The sequence below is a fragment of the Cervus elaphus genome, chromosome 32 (genome assembly GCF_910594005.1).
Source record: "Cervus elaphus chromosome 32, mCerEla1.1, whole genome shotgun sequence".
Lineage (NCBI taxonomy): Eukaryota > Metazoa > Chordata > Mammalia > Artiodactyla > Cervidae > Cervus > Cervus elaphus.
The window spans coordinates 14,566,845-14,581,859 of NC_057846.1; the positions used below are offsets into that span (position 1 = coordinate 14,566,845).

A 15,015-nucleotide genomic window follows, 5' to 3' on the forward strand; every position below is an offset into this window, starting at 1 on the left:
ATGGAAATTTTAAAACACCGCCTAAGTTTAAGAAAAGTTAGGATTGGGACGTATTCTTTAGGCATGAAAGCTATAAGGTCATTGTTGAGTGTCACCATGTTCAGTGAGCTGGGTTAAGGGAATCATGGAGACCTGAGGATTGGGGTGGTGAAGGCAGCAGCTCGAAGCCGGGGTTCAGATGTGAGCTGACTTCGTGGGGGGGGGTGCTTGCGGGAGGGGGGGCTGGCCGGCTGGTGAAAGGAGAGATAACACAGGTATGATACCACTGAAGCCAGGGCAAGGATTAGGGACGGTCAGGGCGTAACATAAACTGGAGGGCAGCGTTCTCCCTCAGGCAGAGTGCCTGCTCCTGAGTTTCGTTTGACTCACCCTGGTACCTGACCTAGTGAGCAGGGGAAAGACCCAAGAGCAGATTAGGGTGACAGTCAGAAGGCAGGGCCCGGGGTTTGCTTTTGAACCTGAGAAGACACCTTTTTTTCTGATAAATTGGAAGGTAAATCCATTAGGATTTCGGGAGGCTTTCCGCTTGATGATACCAGCCACATACTTGGGCTCCACGTGTTATTGTGACAGGAAAAAGCTGTGGAACATAGGAGCTGGCAAAATGGCTTTTGAGAGTAGTATTAAGGTCTTGGATCTCTTGAATTCCACCCCCAGCCCCCCGCCCCACCTTTTATTTAGAAATCTTTCAAATAGAAAAGCTGAAAGAATAGTATGGTGAATATAGACCCAACAATTAACATTCTTGCTTGGACTCCATCTCTCTAAACAATATATGTATTTTTCTCCTGAACTATTCAAAAGTAAGTTGCAGGTACCATAATTTGTCCCTAAATATATTTAGCCTGCATCTTTTAGAACAAAGACGCCTTCTGTGTGACAGAAGACCGTTTCACATCTGAGAAAGCTATCAGTGATTTCCTAGCAGCTTTCTGCCGTGTTTGAATCAGTTTATAATTCTGTCAGCATATAAAAGCCCCACTGCTGTGTATGCTTAGTTTTGTCTCTTTACCTTCGGCCATCACAGTGTGTTTCTGATGGTGTATCAGTATGGTGTGAATTTGCATTTTCCTGTACATCTTCCCATACTTATTTTGAAGACCCTGTTCAAGTCTCCACCTCATGTTTGCATTGGGTTTTTCTTTTTCTTCTTAATTTGTAAGCATTCTTTATGCTTTTCAGTTGACCCCTTTGTCGGCCATGTAAATTGCAATATTTTCTGCCTGTGGCTTGCCTTTTCACCTTCTTAATAGCATCTTTTGATGATAATGGTAGTTTATTCCTTATGGTAAGCGTCTGTGTGTGTATCTTGTTTTAAAAAATCTATTTCTATATGGCGGTTATGGGAATTTTTCTTTTATTTTCCAGAAGCTTTATCATTTTGCCTTTCACATTTAGATTTACAGTACATTTGAAATTAGTTTTTGTATGTGGTATGAAATAGTTTCATTTTTTTTCCCCAGTGGATAATCGTTTGTCTCAACACCATTTATTGGAAAGACTGTCCTTTAGCACAGTGACACCTTTGTCATTAGTCAGGTTTTAGTACCCATATAGTCTGTTCTCATGACCAGACCACCCTGTCTTAATTACTCTTTATAGTAAATCTTCCCCTTTGTTCTTCAAGTCAAGGGGTTCTGACTTTTCTTAGCCTTTTGCTTTTCCAGATACATTATGAAACTGGCTTGTCAGTTTGCAACCTAAAGCTTTTTTGGGATCTTGATCGGTATTGGATAGAGAACCACAGATCAGTATGGAGAAAACTGACCTTTTTATACGCTGGAATCTTCTAAAGCATCAGCATGATGTATGCCTTTGTTGATTTGAGTTTCTTTCATTTTCTCAGTGATGTTTTATGATTTTCTCTGTTTATTTTTGTTGCTGTTAAGAATGGTATCTTTTGAATTCTTTTTCCTGTTGCTGTTATATAGAACTAGTTCATTTTTGCATATCCACCTTGTGTCTAGAAAACTTACGAAGCTCTTGTGAATTCTGTGGCATTTTGGGGATTTTTAACAATGTGCACAATTGATTGTTATGTGCACAGGACTGTCTTATTTTTTTCTAATCCTAACAGTTTTTCTTTTCTTGACATACTGCCCTGGCCAGGGCCAGTTGGACAAACTGGAGATAACAGAAAGGTTTTAGCATTTCCCATCATGCAGTCTTATACCAGCTTTCAGATCCTAATTTTCTGTGAATTTTCCTCAATAAACTTTTTAACTTTAACACATTTTTGTCATGTAATTGAGATGGCTATGATTTTTCTCTTTTACTTTGTTAATGTAGTGAATAATAATGATTGACTTTTTGTTCTAACCAGCTTTGCAGTCCTGGAATAAACAAGTGGTGGGAATGTATTGTATATATTGGTTGATACTATTTGTATACACTATCATATATGTTGTATACATTGGCTGATACTATTTGTATACACTATTGTACATGTCGTCTATATTGGCTGATACTATTTCTAGATACTATTGTATATATCGGTTGATACTATTTGCTAATTATCTTGTTGCTTTTTTGGTAAGTGTGTACAAGAGTGACACTGGCTTGTACTTAAGAAACTTATGCAAATAGTAATAAGTTTACCTTTGTTTTCTGCCTTTTGTCTGCAGGTTTCAAAAACTTTTAACAAACAAGTAACTCATGTTGTGTTCAAAGATGGGTACCAGAGCACCTGGGAAAAAGCACAGAAGAGAGGCGTGAAGCTCGTCTCAGTGCTCTGGGTTGAAAAGTGAGTCTTTTCTCCTGTGTTTTTTTTTTTTTCTTAAGTTATCTAGTTTTGGTAGAGTGTGGAGATATTTTGCATGAATCACAGAGCTAGATAAGTTTTGTTTCCATCTTTTCTCTGCCTCTTACTGGGGGCATTTGACATCCTCGGTTTCCTAGGACGAAAGACAGGCGTGGTGTAACTCCCAGCCTGCCCAGAGACCCTGAGACGGAGTCTGTGTGGTGTATTGAGGGAACAGAGAAGCAGATTGTTAGTCTTCTAAGGTGACCAGTCTGTAACAGACACCACAGACAGTGGGCTTAAGCAGCAGAAATGTATCTCTCAGACTTCTGGAGGCTAGAAGTCCACGATGAAGGTGTCCACAGCGTTGGGTTCTTCTGAGGCCTCGCGCCTTGGCTTGCCGATGGCCATCTTGTTTCTGTCTTCCCTCGGTCTGACTGTTTCTGTGTCCTCATCTCTTTTATAAGGACACTAATCTTACTGGGTTACCCACCCCCAGTGACCTCATTCAACCTTCACTATCTCCTTCAAGGCCCCATTTCCACCTGTAGTTACGTCCTTTGGTCCTGGGCGTTAGGACCTCATGTGAATTTAGGGGACACAGTTGAGCCCATGCAGGAATAGTCAAGAGGAGGCTGAGATCAGAGGGAGTGGGGTATCAATGATATAAATCAAGTTTACTGAAATTCAGATGTAAATGAGTCACACTGCTGATTTTCTAGAAAACTAGAGTAAATTTACATGAAAACAGTAATACAAAATATAAGGCATAGAATTTGGCTGTTGATGTGTGAAGCTGCTCTGAAAAAATTAAACCTGTTAATTAAAAAACTTTGAACAGTGAGGCATGAGCATTGATTCCATTTCTTTGTCTTCCATTGTCTGGGCAGTTTTTAAGATTCCAGCCTCACTCTCCCCTCTTTCGTTTAAAACAAGGTTTTCTTCATTTCGGATGTGTCCCATTTCCCCATGATTAGACTCAGGTTGTGGTTTCCCACCCAAAAGGCTCCATGAGGGAGGTGTGGCCTACCTGGAAACCTGCAGTTTCCGTCTGCCTCCTAATGGTGATTCGAATTTTGGTCAGCTGGCAAGGTGTTCGGAGAAGGCAGTGGCACCCCACTCCAGTACTCTTGCCTGGAGAATCCCACGGACAGAGGAGCCTGGTGGGCTGCAGTCCATGGGGTCGCTAAGAGTCAGACACGACTGAGCAACTTCACTTTCACTTTTCACTTTTATGCATTGGAGACGGAAACGGCAACCCACTCCAGTGTTCTTGCCTGGAGAATCCCAGGGACGGGGGAGCCTGGTGGGCTGCCGTCTATGGGGTCGCACAGAGTGGGATATGACTGAAGTGACTTAGCAGCAGCAGCAGGCAAGCTGTTGCTGGTTTTTTTCCCCACTGTGTGATAACTGTTGTTTCCTTTGAGGCTGATAAGCTGCCTGTGGGGAGGCAGATTCAGATCACGTAGACCTTTTGCTCCCTTGACCCCAGGTGCGTTCATGATGGTTCTTGCCTGAATGAACCTTAACCCTGAGTCTTACAGGATGACTGTTTTCCAAGTCTAGCACTTCTGGCTGTGCCCAGCTGGGTGCTGTAAGAAAGAGCCTTTTTTCCTCCCACACTGATTGATTAGTGTCAGCTCCTGGGTTCCTGTATTTTTCGACGGCTTATAGTTCACACTGTCTTTCTGGTGCTTAGATCATTCAGATTTGGGTAGTGGGAGTCCCTTCGGCCAGCTCCTGTGTCTCTCTGACCTCGTGCCTGCTCTCCCCCAGCCCCGGTGTCAGCCGTTTCCGCACAGGCCGTGAGCCCTTTGTGGGGGACAGCATCTGGGACTGAGATGTGGGGCTGGTGGGCTCGCATCCGTGGGGCCTCACCCCCTCTTGGCCTCCAGGCAGAGAGACACATTTGCTCCTTTGTTCTCTTTGCCATCCCTGTCTGGGATCATTTGATGTGTTAGTTTTTAGACTAAAATTCTCTCCATTCTTTTTATTTATTTTTAGTGATTGCTTTAGGGGTTACACAATAGATCCTTAACTTCTGAGTCTGCTTAGACTTAGCATTGTACCACGTCACATAAGACACAGATAGAGACCTGGTAACTGTGTGTCCATAGTTCTGCCCCCTCCTCTGTGTTAGGGTAGTCGTATGGATTTCAACCCCATGCACTGCAGTCCCACAAGACAGTGTTACTGTGCTCCGAACACTTGTCTGTATTTTAAGTAAATTAAGAGGAAAAAATAGTGTCTAATGTTTATCCGTATATTCTTTCTCTTACTCTTCATTTCTGAGGATCTGAGTTTCTTCTGCTCTTTCCTTTCAGTGTGAATAGCTCTGTTTGGAGTTTTTTTTTTTTTTTTAAATAAAATCCACATACTATAAACTCACCCTGTTGGTGTACATTTCAGTAGTTTTTAATATATTCTATTCAGATGTTTGTAGCAGTTATCACTACCTAATCCAGGAACATTTTATCCCCTCAGAATAAGCTCCATAACCATTAGCAGTCATTCCCCTTGGGCTCCTTACTCCCAGCCCCTGGCAGCCATCAATCTACTTTTTGTCTTTGGATTTACCTAGTCTGGACATTTCTCATACATGGAACTCAACATTATGCGGCTTCTTGTGTTGGATTTCTTTCCCTTGGCATCATGTTTTGGAGTTTCATTCGTGTTGTAGCCTGTGTCAGTTTTTTATTCCTTAGAGTTGCTGAATAATATCATGTTTTGTTTATCTTCATCAGTTGGTAGACATTTGGTCTATTTGCACTTTTTGGCCATTGAGTAATGCTGCTATGAACATTTGTGTGCAGGTTTTCATGTGAATATATATTTTTTCGATCCTTTTGGGTATATATGCACCTAGGAGTGAAATTTCTGACTTATATGGAAACCATTTGTTTAGCATTTTGCAGAAGTACCAGTTTTTTTGGATTGGGTGTACCATTTTACATTCCTAGCAGTAATGTTTGAGGCTTGTTATCCCTCTTTATGTTGATAGCCATTGGTGTGGATGTGAAGTGGTATCTCACTGTAGTTTTGACTTGTATTTCCTTAGTGACCAATGATGTTGAAAACCTTTTCGTGGTTTAATTGGCTATTTCTATATCTTCAGAGAAATGTCTACTCAAACACTGTCCATCTTTTAAAAATTGAGTTATTTTTCTTGTTTGAGTTAGAGTTCTTTATTCTGGATACATATTATTTGCAAACATAATAAGACCCTTACCAGACATATTATTTGCAAACATTTTCTCCCTTTCTGTGGGTTGTCTTTTCACTTTCTTATTGGTATCCTTTGAAGCACAAGTTAAAAATTTTTAAGCCCAGTGTTTCTATTTTTTCTTTTGTTGTTTCAGTTTTAAATGTCATGTTTAAGAAATGATTGCCTGATGGCAGGGCATGAAAATTTACACCTGTGTTTTCTTCTCAGAGTTTTATAGTTCCGTCTTTAACACTTAGGTCTGTGGTTTACTTGAGGTAAGTTTTTGCACATGGTGTGAACTATGACGTCACCTTCACTTTTACATGTGACTGTCCAGTTGTCCCAGTACCACTTGTTGAATAGACTGTTGTTTCCCCATTAAGTTATCTTGGTGTCCTTGTTGAAAATTAATTGGCCATAGATACATGGATGTATTTCTGGATTCTCAATTCTGTTTCATTGATCTGTGTGTTTAATGCCAGCACCTCCCTGTCTTGATTACTGTTGTTATTGTCCAGTTACTGAGTCGTAACCGACTCTTTGTAACCCCATGGACTGCAGCACGCCAGGCTTCCCTGTCCTTCACTGTATTCTGGAGTTTGCTCAAACTCATGTCCATTGAGTCAGTGATGTCATCCAACCGTCTCATCCTCTGTCACCCCCTTCCCCTGCCTTCAGTCTTTGCCAGCATCAGGGTCTTTTCCAGTGAGTCAGGTCTTCCCATCAGGTGGCCAAAATATGGTAGCTTCAGTGTCAGTCCTTTCAATGAATATCCAGGGTTGATTTCCTTTAGGATTAACTGATTTCTTTGCTATCCAAGGGACTCTCAAGAATCTTTTCCAACACAATTCGAAAACATGAATTCTTCAGTGCTCAACCTTCTTTATGGTCCAACTCTCACATCCCTACATGGCCACTGGAAAAACCATAGCTTTGACTATATGGACTTTTGTCGGCAAAGTGATGTCTCTGCTTTTTGATACACTGTCTAGGTTTGTCATATAGCTTTTCTTCCAAAGAGCACGTGCCTTTTAATTTCATGATTACTTGATTACTGTAGCTTTACAGTAAGTTTTGAAGTTGGAAGTGTGTCTTCTCCAATTTTGATTTTCTTTCAGCTCCTTTGCACTTCTGTATGAATTTTAGGATTTGCTTGTCAGTTTCGGAGAGGGACGGTAGGGAGCAACTGATATTTAACAGAGATTGTATTAAGTCACTAATTATATAGGTGTTGCTGTTTAGTCTTGCGATCCATGCCCATGTTTTCATTTTCTTGTCTGTGATTTCTTTCTGTTGGGTCTTGTAGTTTTCAGTGTGTAGATCTTGCCCCTTCTGGGTTAAATTTATTCCCAATTTATTTTCTTTTTGATGCTATTGTAAATGGAATTGTTTTCTTAATTTCATTTTTAGATTGTTCAATTATTAAAATACAGAAATATAACTGATTTTTGTATATTGATTTTGTATCCTGCAAGTTTTTGAACTTGCTGTTAGCTAAGTGTCTTTGTGATTTTCTTACGATTTTTTTTGTATATGGTGTTGTGTAATCTGTCTACAGAGACAAGTTTTACTTCTTCCCTTCCAGTCTGGATGCCTTTTATTTCCTTTTCTATTCTGATTGACCCAACTTATAAGCTCCAGCACCGTGTTGAACAGAAGCAGTGAGAGTGGACATCTTGTCTGGCTCCCAGTCTTAGGAGAGAAGCTTTCTATGTTTATTAAGTGTGATGTTAGCTTTGGATTTTTTTTTTTTTAATGGGTGCACTTTGTCAGGTTGAGGAAATTTTCTTCTATTCTTAGTTTTTGTTTGTTTCGATTTGTTTATTTTTAAAGGATGTTGGGTTTTCTCAAAATGCTTTTTCTGCAATTATTGAGGAATTCATGTGAGATATATATATATATATGTCATTCATTTCATTAATGTGGTGTATTAGATTGATTTCACGTGGTGAACTAACTTTGCTTTCCTGGGATAAACTCTGCTTGGTTATGTTGTATACTTCTTTTTTTTAACTGGATCAGTTTGCTAATACTTTATTTTCATTTTTGTAGCGTCTGTATTCATAAGGTGTATTGGTCAATACTCAGTGACTTTTTCTGGTTTTGAAGTCAGGCAGTATTGGCATCGTAGAATTAGTCGGACTGTGTTCTTCTGTCTTCTGAAGTTTATAGGGATTGGTGTTAGTTCTTCAAGCATTTGGGAGAACTCGCCAGTGCAGCCATCTGGGCCTGGCCTTTTTTTGTGGGAAGGTTTTTGATTAGTAGTTCAGTCTCTTGATACAGGTTTACTCACATTTTCTATTCTTGAGTCAGTTTAAATAGTTTGTGTCTTTGTGGAGTTTGTTCATTTCATCTAATTCCTTGGCATACACTTGGTTGTAGTATTCTATAATAGTCCTGTTTATTTTGATAAGGTCAGTAGTGGCTCATTCCTAGTATGAATTAGTATCGCTTTTCTCTTTGTTTTCATCAATTTAAGCTAAAGGCTTGTCAATTTCTTTGATCTTGTCAAAGAACCAACTTTTGGTTTCTTTGCTGTTTCTCCATTGTGTTTCTTTTCTTTTTAAAATTTCTACTATAATTATTTGTTTCCTTCTGCTTGTTTTGGGTTCAGTTTGCTCTATTATTTCTCTAGTTAGAGCATTAGAAAATTCATTTGAAATATTTACTGTTTTTTGATGTGTTTACAGTTACAAATTTCTTCTAAGCATAGCTCTAGCTTCATCTCATGAAATTTGGTATTTTTGTTTTCAGTTATTTCAAGTGTTTACCATTTTCTCTCGTGATTTCTCCTTTGACCCATTGGTTATTTAGGACCTTCTCATTTAATTTCTACATATTTTTGAGCCTTCCAAACTTGGTTCTGTTTTTGGTATCTAATTTCATTTTGTTGTGAGAGGAGAACATATTTTAAGATTTTTTAAAGTGGTTGAGACTTGTTTTTACACCCTAACATTTGATCTGGCCAGGTGAATGTTGTGTGTGCACTGGAGAAGAATGTGTATTCATTCCGTTATTGTGGATACAATGTTCTATGTTTAGATGTCTGTTAGATCTAGCTGATTTATACTGTTTTCTCAGTGTTTTTCTGGAAAAGGTCAGTTTTCATTCCAATCCCAAAGAAAGGCAATGCCAAAGAATGTTCAGACTCCTGCACAATTGCAGTCATCTCACACGCTAGCAAAGTAATGCTCAAAATTCTCCAAGCCAGGCTTTAACAGTATGTGAACCATAAACTTCCAGATGTTCAAGCTGGATTTAGAAAAGGCAGAGGAGTCAGAGATCAAATTGCCAACATCCATTGGATCATCAAGAAAGCAAGAGAGTTCTAGAAAAATATCTACTTCTGCATTATTGACTATGTGAAAACCTTTGACTGTGTGGATCACAACAAACTGGAAAATTCTTAAAGAGATGGGAATACCAGATCACCTGACCTGCCTCCTGAGAAATCTTACGCAGGTCAAGAAGCAACAGGTAGAATCAGACATGGAAGAACAGACTGGTTCAGAATTGGAAAAGGAGTATATCAAGGCTAGATATTGTCACTGTGCTTATTTAACTTACATTCAGAGTACATCATGTAAAATACTGGGCTGGATAAATAACAAGTCTGGAATCAAGGTTGCTGGGAGAAATATCAATAACCTCAGATATGCAGATGACACCACTATAATGGCAGAGAGGGAAGACTAACTAAAAAGCCTCTTGATAAAAGTGAAAGAGGAGAGTGAAAAAGCTGTTTTTTTCTCAACATTCAGAAAACTAAGATCATGGCATCCAGTCCCATCACTTCATGGCAAATAGATGGGGAAACAATGGAAACAGTGACAAACTTTCTTTTCTTGGCTCCAAAATCACTGCAGATGGTGACTGCAGCCATGAAATTAAAAGACGCTTGCTCCTTGGAAGAAAAGCTGTGACAAACCAAGACAGCATATTAAAAAGCAGAGACGTTACTTAGTTGACAAAGGTCTGTCTAGTCAAAGCTATGGTTTTTCCAGTAGTCATGTATGCATTTGAGAGTTGGACCATAAAGAAGACTGAGCACTGAAGAATTGATGCTTTTGAACTGTGATGTGGGAGAAAACTTTTGAGGGTCCCTTGGACTGCAAGGAGATCAAGCTAGTCAATTGTAAAGGAAATCAGTCCTGAATATTCATTGGAAGGACTGATACTGAAGCTCCAATACTTCGGCCACCTAATGCGAAGAGCTGACTCATTGGAAAAGACCCTGAAGCTGGGAAAGATTGAAGGCAGGAGAAGGGGATGACAGAGGATGAGATGGTTGGATGGCATGGCCGACTGAATGGACATGAGTTTGAGCAAGCTCCGGGAGATGGTGATGGACGGGGAGGCCTGGCGTGCTGCAGTCCATGGGGTCACAGAGAGTCAGACACGACTGAGAGACTGAACTGAACTGAAGTGTTTTTCTGTCTTTCTTGATATATTTAATTGTTCTATCCATTATTGATTGGGGTGCTGCATTCGCCAAGTGTTTCTGTTAAATCATTTATTTCTCCCTTTAATCCTGGCAGTCTAGCGTTTGTTTTTATCAGGTGACAACAGATTTCTGTGGTTTTCTGTGTCTGAAGATGTCCCTATTTGTTTGTGAATAATGTTCTCAGTGGTTATACAATTTTAGGTTGACAGTATTTTTGTTTTTTGCTTCTGTTTTCCACTGCTTAACAGGTGTTTACCCAGAGTCTCTGTCCTCCTAAGAAGCCTGTAGTCATGCAAATAATTTCTCTACTGTGAATACTGTGTCTTTTTATCTGACTTCTTTCAAGATTTTCTCATCTTTGGTTTTTAGAAGTTTAAGGGTCTGGATGTGGTGCCTTTAAATTTATTCTGTGAAGATTTTGGTGAGTTTTTTTTTTTTTTTTTAATGCTATAAGGTTATATATTTCATCTAAAAGCATGATAAATTTGGGCTGTTGTTCCGTCAAGTATCTCTTGTGTCTCTTTTTCTGTTACTCCATTAATTAACTGGCTATCAGAAATTGGCTAAGCTTTCTTGTAAAGAGCCAGATGGTAAATATTTTAGGCTTTGTGGTCTGTATTCAAGTGCTCCCTGCCCTGGTGTGGGAAGAGCCCTGGAGAAGAGCAAACAAATGAGTGTGAAAAATAAAACGTTGTAACGAACCCTGGTCGTGGGCCCGGTGGCCTGAAGGCTGTTATTTGCCAATCCCTCCCGTGTAATACCGCTTTTGAAATTTTCCCACAAGTTTCATTGACTCTTTCATCAGTTCCATCCTGTCATTAAGTCCGTTTACTAAATGCGTTTCAGATATTTTTCATTTCTAACATTTCCACTTGGTTCTCTCTTATGTTTGCATGTTTTGTTTCTTGGCTGAGATTTCCCATCTCTGCTTTTCTCATCTTTCATTACACGTGTATTTTCCATTCTATGGCAGAGGATAGTTACAGACATTCCTTGTCTGATCATTTCAGCATCTTGAGGTTGGTGGCTGTTGGTTTTTTTCCTTTGTTCCTTGAGAATGTGTCACATTTTCTTGACTCTTGTGTAACAGGACTTTGAGTTGTATTTTGGACATTGTAAATGTTATGTAGACTCTGGGTACTTTACTGTTACTCCAAAGGGTATTGATTTTGTTTTAGGAAGCAGGTGACTTATTTAGCTTTAAACTTTGGACTGTCATTTTAAGATCTGTGCTGGTTATTTGCTTGGATTCATTCAATTCTTCAAACCTTAGCTGCCGGCTGACTTATTTGCCTCATGGACATGTAGGTCAGGGATCAGCCAGAGACTTGGACTTCTGTCTTCAGAACCTGAGGTTCCCCTTCCCTGGTTCTTTGCTCCCTGTATCCTAGCATCATTCACTGGTGGCCTTATCTGCCCCGGCTCTTTATTCCGGTTCCTTTGGTCAGAAGGATAGCAAGTGCCCATTACTGAGCACTCATATGCATTTTTAGTTACAAATGTTTTTCCACATTTCTGTGTAATATATCATTTTTTAAAACATACATATGGTCTTTTATAGTAGATTACCCAGTGACTTGGCCTTCCCAGATAGCACAGTGATAAAGAATCTGCATGCCGAAGCAGGAGACATAAGATGTCTCAGTTTTTTTGGAGCTCAAGAAAATAAAACCTGTCACTGTTTCCATTTTCTCTCCTGTTTGCCATGAAGTGATGGGACCCAATGCCATGATCTTAGTTTTCTGAATGTTGTGTTTTAAGCCAGTTTTTTTCACTCTCCTCTTCCACCCTCATCAAGAGGCTCTTTAGTTCCTCTTTACTTTCTGTCATTAGGGTGTTATCTATCATCTGCACATCTGAGGTTGTTGATATTTCTCCTGGCAATCTTGATTCCAGCTTGTGCTTCATCCAGCCCAGCATTTCTCATGATGTACTCTGCATATAAGGTAAATAAACAGGGTGACAGTATACAGCCTTGACATACTCCTTTCCTGATTTGGAACCAGTCCATTGTTCCATGTCTAGTTCTAACTGTTGCTTTTTGACCTGCATTTAGGTTTCTCAGGAGATGTGTAAGGTGGCCTGGTATTCCCATTTCTTTAAGGATTTTCCACAGTTTGTTGTGATGCACACAATCAAAAAGGCTTTAGCCTGGTCACTGAAGCAGAAGCAGATATTTTTCTGGAATTCTCTTGCTTTCTCTGTGATTCAGCAAATGTTGGCAAAATTTGATCTCTGGTTCCTCTGCTTTTTCTAAATCCAGCTTGTATATCTGGAAGTGTTTGGTTCACGTACTGCTAAAGCCTAGCTTGCAGGATTTTGAGCATTACTTTGCTAGCATGTGAAATGAGTGCAATTGTGTGGTAGTTTGAACATTCTTTGGCATTGCCTTTCTTTGGGATTGGAATGAAAACTGACCTTTTCCAGTCTTGTGGCCACTGCTGAGTTTTCCAAACTTGCTGGCATATTGAGTGCAGTACTTTCACAGCATCATCTTTTAGGATTTGAAATAGCTCAGCTGGAATTCCATCACCTCTATTAGCTGTGTTCATAGTAATGCTTCCTAAGGCCCACTGGACTTCACACTCCAGAATATCTGGCTCTAGGTGAGTGACCACACCGTCATGGTTATCTGGGTCATTAAGACCTTTTTGGTATAGTTTTTCTGTGTATTCTTACCGCCTCTTCTTATTCTCCTGCTTCTATTAGGTCCTTGCTGTTTCTGTCCTATAGTACCTATCCTTGCATGAGATGTTCCCTTGGCATCTCTGGTTTTCTTGAAAAGATTTCTAGTCTTTCCCGTTCTGTTGTTTTCCTCTTTCTTTGCATTGTTCCCTTAAGAAGGCTTTCTTATCTCTGCTTGCTGTTCTCTGAGACTCTGCATTTATTTGGGTATGTCTGGTGTACCTTTCCCTTTCTGCTTTCCCTTTCCCCTCTCTTCTTTTTTCAGCTGTCTGTAAGGCCTGCTCAGACAACCACTTTGCCTTCCTGCATCTCTTCTTCTCGGGGATGGCTTGTGTACAGGGTTGCAGACCTCCACCCATCGTTCTTCAGGCTCTTTGTCTACCACATCTGATCCCTGGAATCTTTTCATCGTCTGTACTGTATAATCATAATGAATTTGATTTAGGTCATATGTGAGTGACAAAGAGTTGGACACAACTTAGCAACTAACATAGTACCTGAGTGGTCTAGTGGTTTTCCCTACTTTCTTCAACTTAAGCCTGAATTTTGCAATAAGGAACTCATGATCTGAGCCACAGTCAGCTCCACGTCTTGTTTTTGCTGACTTTGTAGAGCTTCTCCATCTTCAACTGCAAAGAATATAATCAGTCAGATTTTGTTATTGACCTTCTGGTGATGACCATGTGTAGAGTTGTCTCTTGTGTTGTTGGAATTCCCATAGGTTTAAATTCCTAAAATGGACTTTGGGTTTAGAGGGCTTTTTACATATTTAAACTTTTGATAGATGTTCTCAAGTTGCATTCCCTGAAATCTTTCCAACTTTGTAGGTGAAGTGATACAGTTTATTTCATTTGCATTTCCTCGATTTTTAGTGAGGCTGAATTTCTTTGACAAAACTTGGAGGTAACAGCCAAACTGACCTTCAGTTTATGTGTCATGTGTTCATTGTTTCATTAACTGCCTCTCCAGGCCACTGCTCGTGTTTTCCACTGAGAATGTGATCTTTCATGGAATATATAAGGTCACTAGATGTCACTAGAACCCCGTTTTGTTGGGTTGTTTTGGGTGTGTTCTTTCTAAAGCAGACAGCTGTGTAACTGCAGTTGATAGAATTCTGACATTTCCTTTGGACACAAACATTTCCATGTTTAAGGAAGAAGAAATAAAGAAGAAAGAAGGAAGGTCAGCTTGACGGTCACCTCAGTTCAGTTGGAGGTTGACTCCCTAGCTGGTGCTGGTGGTAAAGGGCCCGACTGGCAGTGCAGGAGAGGGAGAGGCAGAGAGGGGAGTTCCACCCCGGGTCAGAAAGATCCCCTGGAGAAGGGGATGGCTGCCCACTCCAGTGTTCTTGCCTGGAGAATCCCAAGGGCAGAGGAGCCTGGTGGGCTACAGTCCATAGTGTCGCAGAGTAGGACAGAGGTGAAGTGACTTAACTTGCACACAAGCATGATCAGAAAGTTAGGGTTTTTTTAGCAGTCACAGTCAGATAGCTGGGGGCCCAGTTCCCAGTCAATGCCGTTGTGCGTCTGAGAGCCGGCCCCCGGCCCCTGTGTTTGTTTCCTATACACGGGCACATGTCCTTGCACAGCCACACCGTGGCCGCCCACGCTGATCTCACCAGCCACACACCTGCCAGCCATGGGCTTCACCCCGGAAGCCCCCATAGTGTCTGGAAGGGCTCCAAGGGGAGAAAGCCGAGGAGACGCAACCAGCAGCCTTCTGGGGCTGAGTCAGGGTGCTCCGGGGTCTGTGTCATGGAGGGTCAGCTTGGGAGTGGTCACGGGTCCCCTGTGGTGGCGGTGCCTCCCAGGCCGCTCCCCTGGGGCGAGTTCACCCCCTCGGCTTTTGAGGGAGGTACTTTCCAACAGTGCAGATAACTGTCCCTCCTCACACTGTGTGTGTGTGTGTACTATATCCAGAGGATCATATCTCATTCCTTTC

The 15,015-nt window shown here is 40.8% G+C and overlaps 1 protein-coding gene across 13 annotated transcripts in view; it reads left to right on the top strand.

Annotated features, from left to right (window-relative positions):
* Positions 1–15,015, top strand: part of MCPH1 (microcephalin 1) — a 220,330-nt gene that overhangs the window by 2,008 nt on the left and 203,307 nt on the right. For 9 of the 13 annotated variants that reach the window (XR_006339295.1, XM_043893805.1, XM_043893813.1 and 6 more), the window contains one exon: positions 2,625–2,743. Coding sequence is in view for 7 of the 13 variants with exons in the window: in XM_043893805.1 (XP_043749740.1) it covers positions 2,625–2,743 (119 nt within the window). In the remaining 6 variants the exon portion in view is untranslated. Of the gene's footprint in view, positions 1–2,622; positions 2,744–15,015 lie in introns of those variants that run through there. The other 4 variants (XM_043893808.1, XM_043893810.1, XM_043893807.1 and 1 more) reach the window with 2 other exon arrangements.